General features: G+C 38.2%; 3 protein-coding genes across 19 annotated transcripts in view; 1 reads left to right on the top strand and 2 right to left on the bottom strand.

Moving 5' to 3' along the window:
- The window catches only part of LOC127624804 (calpastatin-like), a 711,053-nt gene that overhangs the window by 290,774 nt on the left and 409,279 nt on the right, over positions 1–11,000 (bottom strand). The gene's annotated exons all lie outside the window — the stretch shown is intronic.
- The window catches only part of LOC127624796 (E3 ubiquitin-protein ligase NEDD4-like), a 125,769-nt gene that overhangs the window by 22,494 nt on the left and 92,275 nt on the right, over positions 1–11,000 (bottom strand). The window lies entirely within an intron of this gene.
- LOC127624799 (drebrin-like) overlaps positions 8,279–11,000 on the top strand; it is a 175,792-nt gene continuing 173,070 nt past the window's right edge. For all 6 annotated transcript variants that reach the window (XM_052099703.1, XM_052099705.1, XM_052099708.1 and 3 more), the window contains exon 1: positions 8,279–8,559. In XM_052099703.1, coding sequence (XP_051955663.1) covers positions 8,435–8,559 — 125 coding nt within the window. In that variant the 5' untranslated portion in view covers positions 8,279–8,434. The remainder of the gene's footprint in view (positions 8,560–11,000) is intronic.

The raw sequence follows: 11,000 nt of genomic DNA on the forward strand, positions 1-11,000 counted from the left end.
GATGAGAGAATTTTCATTTTTTGGTGAACTATCCCTTTAATAGGGAGTCACATTAATGTGGAAAAAAAGAGATACATTTTTGTCTCGGTGTGTCATCAATTTTGTCTTCATCGTCCTCGTCCTCCTCGTCTGCCGTCAGAGTTCTGACTCAGTGACTTGTCTCCCTTCTCTAGCTGTTGCCGTAGCAATGCCACCATCTCTCTGTGTTTCTTGGATTTCTCTTGGTTTTTCATGCTGAAGAGAGTCAAGACATGGAGGAAAGACTGATTTATAAAGTCCATGCTTCTTATGTAACTCAATCAGTGCAAAGATATGCAGATTGTTTGTTATTATAAAAACATATACATTTATAACACTAAAATATACAGTATACTAAATATATGCAGAAAACAGAGAAACCATATGCACATTTAAACAAATTTTTTTAAATGCTCTCAGGAAACATGAAACTTTGATTTAGAAATTTCCATATTAATTTCAGTTTGAATGCACAGATACTACTGCAGAAATGCAACAAATCTTAAGCGAGGTACATAAGGACAAAAATTATTTAGCATTCTAGAGGCCATTGCTAATGACATACCATGCACGGCACCTTACATCACTGGTCACTGATGAAAATGATCGGCTATAATTTTCTGTGAGGTGAAGGAGGGTGTGCATGGAAAGTTTGTTTTACAGTGCAGTGTGTGTGGGCAGTCACTCACGCTTTATCAGATTTGAAAGATTTGTCACAGGCAAGGCAATACAAGCTGTAATAATCTCGCATACAGCATCCACCTGAACCGCATCTGAGAAAAGTCAAACAGCGGTTACATACATGTCCTGCCCATTATTCATAAACACTTGTTGTCTGTGACGTGTATAATAAAGCTCCTGTGTATTTGGGTATAAATAACACCCAACTCTTCTGATATAGGCAGTGAGGTAGCTCACAATTTTTTGGAACAAAGGCATTGTTTTTAAATCTTAATAAAAGCTTTGATGGCCCCTCAACCCATAATCCACTCAAGTATGTTTTTGTGTGTGTACTTGGCATCAGATCTCACCTCTCTCATACATGTCATGCCCATCTTCTACTTTCTACTCTTCACAGTCATGCATATCCGAACTCTTGACCGTACTTGACGCAGTTCTTTCTCCAGCTTTGACATGGTGGCACAGCTCTGCTCCTGATAGTCTTCTGCCAGCCTGAACACACAAACACCCAATGAATAAATTAATTGAGGATGGGAGTATGAACATTACCAGAAATACAAAACAACAACAAATAAAGCCACCGCACCACAATGCCACAGCTGTCAGTTGCGTAAAGGAATATTCTGGGTTCAGTACAAGTTTAGCTCAATTGACAGCATTTGTGGCATAGTGTTGAATGCAAAAAAAACATTTCAAATCCTTCCTCGAGGTTACAGTGAGGCACTTGCAATGGAAGTGAATGGGGCCATTTTTGGAGGGTTTAACAGCCAAAATATGAAACTTTGTTTTTGACAGAAGCATTAACATAACATATATTTTGATCTTGTCAGTGTAAGAAGGCATTCAATCACTTATCCCAAGCATTGCAAAGCTAAATATGTCATGGCATAACAGCCAAGTTTCTGCTATTTCCATTGTGGCTATTTAAAGGGATGTTTCACCCAAAAAAATCTCTCATCATTTAACCTACCTCATGTCATCCCAAATGTGTTTGACTTTCACTCTTCTGAAGAACACAAGTGAAGAGTTTTAGAAGAATATTTCAGCTCTCGCGGGTCCACTCATGCAAATAAATGAGTGCCATAAGCTCCAAATTCCTTATAAAGGTAGCATAAAAGTAATTTATAAGACTCCAGTGGTTAAACGCATGTGTTCGGACATAATATGATGAATATTTAAAGTCATTTTTTTATCATAAATTCTCCTCCATGCCCAGTAAGTTGCGATATGCACAAATAATTTGAATCACCAAAAACAGAAGGAGAAAAAGAAAGTGAAGGAAAAAGGATTTCAATATTGATCCCACCCAAACCTATCATATCCCTTTGAAAGATATGGATTAAATCACCAGAGTTGTCAGGAGTACTTTTATCTTGCCCTTATGTGGATTTTGGAGCTCCACAATTTTGGCATTCATTCACTGGAACATACAGAGCTGAAATATTCTTCAAACTTCATTTGTATTCAGCAGATGAAAGAAAGTCATACACATCTGGGGTATCATATCCCTTTATCAACTCTCCATTTAAGGCTTCTTGGAGGCTTCATTCTTTAACTAACATGACGAAGAATGGAGATTTCTGGGAGAAACACTCCAAAATATCCATTAGATAAAGTGCAGGTATGTGCAACTGCAGAAAGGGAAACAAATAAGAGCGGTGAAGAGCCTTTTGAGTTCAGAACCTGGAGACAACGGTCTCTTAAAAAAAAAAAAAAAAAAAAGATGCTGGTTACAAAGCCAAATGCAAGTTTGGGGTCTGAAAAATGCTTGGAACTGAAAAAGTAATCTAATACTCTGTTGCCCACTAGCTTGTTCGGACAAGTATTTAGAGATGAGAAAGCTTTGTGCTCAATTTTGCTTGTTAATAATCTATAAGGTCTAAAACGCACTGGACTTCATGATGAACCTTCATGTAAACAAAGCGTGTAAACTTATGTACTCCATTTTTCATGGTACAATTAATTCATATATCTCTAATACACTCAAACTATACTTTCCTACTGTCCCAAGATTCACACTACCTTCCTCGCCAAATGATTTCATGATCTGCCTTTAGATGGTTGACATCAGTTTGACCACTAATCACCCTGAGACTACCTACATGCAAGATCCTTTGATTTTAAAAGAATGTTCAGGATTCTATACAAGTTAAGCTCAGTCGACAACACTTATGGCATAGTACTGATTATCACAAAAAATTATGTAGACTCGTCCCTTCTTTTCTTTAAAAAAAGCAAGAATAGAGGTTACAGTGAGGCACTAACAATGGCAGTGAAAGGGGAAAATGAAAGTGAATGGGCGCCAATTTTAGGAGGGTTTAAATGCAGAAATGTGATGCTTATTATTTTATAAAAGCACTTGCATGAATTCTTCTGTTAAAACTCATGCATTAATTGAACTGTAAAGTTGTTTAAATAGTAATTTAACAGTCATTTTAGGGTTTGTTGACATTACATCGTCATGCTATAACGTTACACAGAAAAGATTAGGAAGCGATTTTATCACACGCACATCCGTTATGTCCTGCGTAGGGCTGCAACTAACAACTCTTAACTAATCTAATGTATTAAACATGATTACTATGATTATCATTTTTTTTTTAAATACTTCTAAATGACATTCATGATCTGAGAATCTTTGAATTTGCATCTCCTAACTTGTGATGAAAACCGTGGCAGATTAGCATTACTTATTGTTGCACCACAAAACACATTTATCAGTGGAGTGCCACAGGGCTCTGTACTAGGCCTGTTGTTGTTTGTTATCTATGCTGCACTAAGTTCTACTGATATTTCTTTACACTGTTCTGCTTTCACAATCCACCTCCTCTGCCCCAAAGACCATAAAGGAAAACTCTGACCTCTAAAATGCAGTAAACATAGTTCATCACTGGAAGGGATTTTGATCAAATTGCTGCAGCTACTGGCCAGCTGGGACCTCCAATATAAGATTTCACTCTCGGCCAAAGATTTACAGAAGTTGCTACATGTTATGCAAGTTGCTACATGTTATGCAATGAAACGGGGATGTTTTGGATAACCAACTTTAAATATTGTACTCCTTCAAATAGTTTTGAAGTCTCTTGACAAACTCTTGAGGTAGCAGAATGTCTTAAAATAAATTCAAATAATACAAAAATTAATGAATCATCCATAACCCTCCATTCTGTTCATTAAAAATCAAATGCTTTGGTGAAAATGTTGAATGAGTGTAGGATGAAGGAGTTAGAGCAAATCTTCTGATTGCTCCAGGTACATACGGTGTCATTGTCACTCTCAAAATGAGGTAAACTCCTCGTTCTCATCTCCTCATCTTTACTGTGCTCCATTTCCTCCTCCGCTATGTCTCCAACAGGTTCCTGTTAAAGCCCAACAGAACAGATAAAGAAAATCAATGAAAGTGAGTAACTTACATACTTACAACTTTAACTTGTCATACAATAATGAAAAATAAGTAGTAGTACCAGTAAATAAAAAAAATAACAGTAGTAGTAGTACCAGTAAATAAAAAAAATAACAACATTCTTTTGTTTATATATGAGAGTTTTAACTATAACCTTACCATTGCCTAAAACTTACAAAATAATTCAATTTACAGCCAGTATGTTTTAAAGGCTATTTCCCTGCCCCTGTATCTTCTGATAATTTATTCTCCGTAACCTGAATAACAGGTGACAGTGAAGTACTGCAAAAGATCAATACTGTCATTCTGGTATACTCCACTTTTCAGCAGTGCCTCCCGATGATTATCATACCTTTAAACAAAAGATATTACTTCGTAAGCATATATAAATACCAATTACAGTCATAATAATATGGCAAGGGTGACCAGTGAGGTTGTGCATAGCATTTAATAGAAGTTATTAATCCACACATGTAAGTAAAGTAAAAAAGGTACCAAATATTTATTGAAATGAATTGCTCTTGAACCATTTTAATTGGTCTATACGTATTGGTTATTTGATGGCATCACAAAAATGTTCAGTGGAACATCAGCCATAAAATTTGGACAAACAACAATTTCAAAATATTACAAAACTACTGTCAAAAATGCTTGAAACTAAGAAGACTTTATTTTTAAAGAGCCTAGTATTTATCTTAAAATTCTATTAAAGCACCATAGCTTAATTGTATCTGTATTAAAATAAGTTTTAATGTAATGCCTTTAACCCCCTTACAATAATTTACAGTAGAAATTATGGCCCCATCTTCATTTTTTCATCTGTTTTGGATTTAATCTGGTTTTGATGTGTTGAGCCTTCCATGTCAGTTTCTTGTTTAAAAATTACAACTATTTATGCTATTTTATTGTAATCCTATTTTGTATTCAATAATAATAAATACAAAAAAATTCTGTTCCAGTCTTGATGTAGATCCCAGACAAACTATATAGACTATATTTGGAAACCACAAACAGATCTGTAATGCTTTAGAGCGAAGAGTCATCGGCCAATACAGCCCACGTGGATCACAAAAATATTAATAAAATCTGACACTATATCTAAACTAAATAAGATGAGTCTATAATGGGGCCGGTTTAAGTGGACTTAATCATCAGCTTCTTGAACAGTAAACAAATTTTCCTGATTAGAAGAATTGCACGAACCTGTGTTGCGGGGATCCGCGGGGCATAGAAATTACGTCACAATATTGTGTCAATGTTATTTTATTACTATATCTTTCACCGATTTGACTATCTGTCTGACTCATGTATTGCCTCCTGAATGGAAGAGAGCTGATGCGTGAGCTGAAGCTGCAGAGTGATCAAATTTGTCCAAAAATATATGATTTATGCAGACCCAGCATGCGGTTGTCCTGTCTCTTCCTTCCAACACTCTACTAATCACAAGGCAGAGTTAAGAGAACAAACCTGTTACACTGGTGCCATAAACCAACGATTGTTCAGCTGCTGCTGAACGCATATGTTTGCGTCACCCCATGGGAATACATTAACTTATGTTACAGTATTGTGACGAGTAGGAGGGCATGGCCAGGCCGTGAGGACATACGCCAGGCCCTGAATTTATCTATTCAGTCAGGAGAGGGATAAAGATGAGCCGGAGGTGCCAGTTCGAAAGAGAGACACATGTGACGGCTGTGTGTGAATGTGTCTGTGTGTTTAAGTTGATTTAAGGTGATTTATGTCATTAAAAGTTTTGGACCAGGCGACGGCGTGTTCGGGGACAAGCGATCATTCTCTCTCTCTGTCTCTCCCCCTCACTCATTCCCTCCCCTCAACTCTCTCAGGGCTCCAGAGATGCGGGGAAGACCTGCCGGCAGAAGGAAGGCCGGAAGGGCAACAACTCCCCTCCAGGGAGGGACAGGAGTATGTCATGCCAGAGGTTTCCTCGGTCTGAGTCAGGCAGTGGAGGAGTGTGACGAGGAGGAGGGCATGGCCAGGCCGCGAGGATGCACACCTGGCCCTAAATTGTTCTAATCAGCCGGGAGGGGGATAAAGATGAGCCGGGGGTGCCAGTTTGAAAGAGAGAGACACACACACACGTGGCTGCTGTGTGTGTGGGTGTGTCTGTGTGTTTAATTTGATTTAAATTTATTTGTGTCATTAAAAGTTTCAGTTGACTACTCAGCCAGTTGCCCATCCTTATCCGTTACAGGTATATTAAAAGCAGTCAGATAAATCAACACTGCGTTACATTTATTACTGTCTGATATTGCCAAAAATGTTCTATTTAGGAGAGTAATTTGCACGTTATTCAGTCCTTTGAATTATCTGGGTTTAATTATCTACATTTAAAATGGATTCTGACAATCCTTTTAGTAACTTTGGTAACTTTAATTTGGAAAGAGGTAGAGGGGTGATGTTATTAAGTGGGGTGTGTACCCTGGAAATTCAAACAGTACTGAATCTGATAATGCTACAAGTAGAGTGAAGTTCTCTACCCCAATGTCTCATGACATACCGCCACTTGAACTAAGTCTGTCAGAATATACTGTGGCATTGACGACTGAGCAGGTTAAACAACTTAGCTCTGACATCAGTCAGTCTATCAAGGCAAGCTTATTTGGTGACACACATTTATCTTCCCCAACTGTGTCTAATGAATGTCACAATGCTCACAAGTAAAGCAGTGTGGTAGCACAATCATTGATGCTTCAAAGCTGAATCTGGTATTAAAACGTAGAAGCAAAGAATCCCCCTACTTTCATGGTGACAGCACAGACAAGTACTCAATCTTTGAATGGGAGAGCTTATGTGGAACAAGTAGGTGCTGATGAAATTGTGAACAAACTGATGGGCCGTGCAAGAGATGTTATCCAAATATGGTTGTGCAACAATGTTTCAGTCTCTAAGACTGGCAATGTCGATACGGTTTTCCGTATTCTCAGAGAGCACTTGGGGGCGTTGTATCCACCAAACCATATACCAATGAAGGTCCACTTGATTATTGGATAAGATTGAATAAGGCTGCAGAACTGGCTGAGCAACATCTTAAAAGTGAGGGTAGAACATTTCCATATCATAGCATGGAGATCACTGTTATGTTCATTTATATTTGTCCAGATAAAGATCTCTCAATTTTATTTCTGAGCAAACCACAACGTAAGCGGACTGCTGCGGAGGTACGGGATCTTTGGATGAATATTGTAGGGAACGCGAGTGAGTTTAGCGTCAATTCTCACAAGCAGTTAAGGCTGCTGGTCCTGATGTGTGCGGTGCGTTGGTGTCTAACACACAGTCTTCCCAGATGGCTGTGCACAGCAAGCAGAATTTTAAGCTGCTTCGAGTATGTAAAGTCTGTCAGAGTACTGATCACAGCGCTGTTGCAAACAGTTGTTACGCTCCAGGAGACACATGAGACCTGTCTTTGTCAAAGTCACAGGTTGTGCCACAAAATCTGACTGCTGCTGTAAACATTGAAAGACCTTTATTGAAAGAATCTAGAGAGCCTCCATCTGGAGGAGGGCGATGGTAGGCATCATAGTGTTCCCTCCACCAACAATTATTGGGGTGGAGGGAACCCCAAGAGAATGGAGAGCGAGATCAGGAGATGAGAATGGTAAGGATCATCACCTGGAAATGATTGTCTCTAACAGCGGTTTGTTATTGCAGTGAGAGTGGAGACAGGCTTTAAGGGTGTGCCGGATGCCAGTGAGGGGACAGAGAGTTACGAAATAAAAGCTGAAGAGACTGTACTGATCTGTGTCTGCTGATAAGTGTGTTTTGTTGAGTGTGTCCGCTGAAAAGCATGAAGTTTGAGTTCAGTCTTTTGGGAATGTGTGACTTGAAACGTTAAGTCTATGGATTCAAGTTTATGGTCCAAGTCAAGTTTGCTGAGGGACAGATTGACCCTCTTATTTTAGGAAAATATTTTTATTCAGCAATTTAGTAGGTTTGTAAATGAGGCCTATGTGCATAACTACATTTGTTACATTGCCGCATTGACTTTAATATTTGATTATAAAATCCAATAGAAAAAGACAAGCTATTTTTATGTCTGAAAAGCCAGCATGAGACTTTTTATTTTTTAATTATTTATAATTATTTGTAGCTTTTCATAATTAATACAAAAACAGTTTATTCAATAGTGTTCCATTGAAATAGATCGGTGTGTTGTTAACCTTTGAAACAATGCAAACAGCTATTCATTCCAAGCAGGAGTGGCTTGTACTTTTTTCTAAGCTTCCTAAGAGTTTGCATACAATGGACAAATGCCAGCTATTTTAATCGAAGGGGGATATACAGCCTGCTGCCATAACGAGGATCAGTGAATAAATGCTCACTGCATTTCAAAATCTGAACATCATGAACTCGATGAGGGAAATTGATCTAAATACATTCAGTTTGTCTCTACTTACGGCAAAAGAAGATATCCTGAATCCACGTACCTCAACCAACTGGTATGATTTTTTATTCCTTGTTAAATAAGATTATGAAATCTGTGCATCATTCATGGTAAATTCTGTGTGAGAGGATAGACCATTTTCATATGGCACAACACAGTAAATGTTATTTAAAGACATGTGACTGTGTCTTCAATTTAAGTTTAAATTAATTTAAACATGAGGTGCGCTCAGTCATTTTTTCCTCCTAAACTCAAAGACATGAATTGTAATTTTGCAATATATATGGGAAACAGTGGGGATTTCTTTAAGACTGCAAGGAAGCTCAGCTTCCCTATAATGTCAAAAAAATAATGGTCAAATATGTACTATTGTGTAAACAATTTATTGACTAAAAATGCGTTAGAACACGTTCATCTCGAAGACAAGTTCGTTTCAGAATCAGCTACATTACATATAGCAGGTCGGCTGACTCGATTTACTTCTCATACATTCCCGTGAGCGTCAGTGCATTTCCCGTTAAAGCCGAGTGTCCATTGACTTCAATGGGGCTGCTCTGAACAGTTTTTTCAGTGCTCCGAAAATAGACGGTCATTGGATAAATGCTGCGATTATGTCCGCCCACGGACGCTCAGCGTCTCTGGGGGTGAATGAGGAGTGGGCTGGCCCGGACTCCGGGCTTCAGCGTGATGATTGGAGGATCTTTCGAAAGACTGCATCTCCTTTTGATTGACAGGAATCTGTACTATAAGGCGTCACTGAAGCTATTTACGGCTCAGTCCCATCAGCGGATTTCTCAAGTGTAGTCGAAAAGACAAACTGCTGCAACCTATTTCTTTATATTTGTTTGGCGAAATTGCTAGTCAATTTGCATAATACATTTCACACAATTATACACAACATTCCTTGTTTCAGTTTTACCAAGTTTAATATATTTTTGTTTTAGAGCGTTTGTTCGTTCGTTCGTTCATTCATTCATTCATACAGTAGGCTAGGCTAGCGTCTTAAGGGTGAAACTGCGTACGATGGCAGAGCGGTGCTAATATTGTCGACCTGATTTTGGCGAAGCTATTTGAAAGTCTTCCTTACGAGGAAAAAATTAGAATTAAACAGCAGGGCAGATCAACACCTAAGATTGATTTAGTGCAAAAAATAGGGTAAATATGTTTATAATGTAGGCCGAAAATGAGCTTCCCTCTTTGAAAGACCAGCAGCCACCACTGATGGGAAATCATGACCACTCACATTAAAATGAAGATTCCAGTCATATCAGTCACCTTATAAAAGTAGTTTTATTCTACATGGAGAGGGTCCGCACATGGGGGCTGCATTGTTAGAATCACCACGACCAGCCGGAAACTTCGCTTAATCTCAGTAACCATGTTATTTGACACTTTAACTCATTGATTAAAGTAATCGTGGCTAAAACTGTGAATCCTACATTTTAATAATGGCATCTGAAACTGAAAGCTATTGATTTTAAATGATGCTGCATCCAAGCCGCTAGGTGTCAGTGTAAGTCAAAGATAACACAAACACAAAAGTTACTAAGTGCAACTTTATACTGAATATAAGTGCTGTTCAAACCGAATGTGTCCGAATGTGTCACGAACGCAAGTGTCTCCAGACTCGTTTTTAACAACTTAAGTTGTAATCAACTTGACAATTCGTCTTTTTTCGCTGAAAATACACGTAGGAATGCAAAAAAGCATTCGGTGTGAATGAGGCACATCATATTTAGTGTACATTACGCGATCACACTAGAAATAATTTAGAAGTACGAGCTTTAAGGTGAATATTGATTATAATAAACATATAATACATCAATATATCATTTCGACTGCATCACACTTGATGTAGCGAGAAAAAAAAAAAACCTCTTAGCAGAGGATGGTTTCGATCCATCGACCTCTGGGTTATGGGCCCAGCACGCTTCCGCTGCGCCACTCTGCTGCTGTGTGAGCTCATGGAACATTTTAATATATAACCCTTCATGTGGGTGACACCAATAGAGTCGTCCACCGTAAATTACACAACAATTCCCACAAAAGTTATAAAGATGTAATATAAACGTATTTTCAAATATCCTAATATTTGGAGATAGTATGCAAAACCCCATGTTGTTCGTTCAATCATTCGTTCATAAGGCATGTGCTTGTATGCAACGGGCACATCTCGAAAAAACTGAGAGCATGCAGTTTTAGTCTCCCGGTTTCTGCCATAACAGCTCACCATCGTGAGTGATTATTTTGCGTGATTAATAATAGATTAATTCATTGACCAAGTTTGCTTTATGTACGCCGTCTGCCTAGATCTGCTCGATCTATTGATTACTCTGCATTTTAAGAATGTAGTCAATTTAATGTTGTCCATCAACAATAGCAAACAAGAGGCTGACGAAATTATGAAAATTGTTATGCCATTCTTGAGGTAGTTGTGGTGCTTTCACTCGTAATTTAGGACTGAATATCACGTATAGCTGAAGTCAGAAGTTTACA

The sequence above is a fragment of the Xyrauchen texanus genome, chromosome 31 (genome assembly GCF_025860055.1).
Source record: "Xyrauchen texanus isolate HMW12.3.18 chromosome 31, RBS_HiC_50CHRs, whole genome shotgun sequence".
NCBI lineage: Eukaryota > Metazoa > Chordata > Actinopteri > Cypriniformes > Catostomidae > Xyrauchen > Xyrauchen texanus.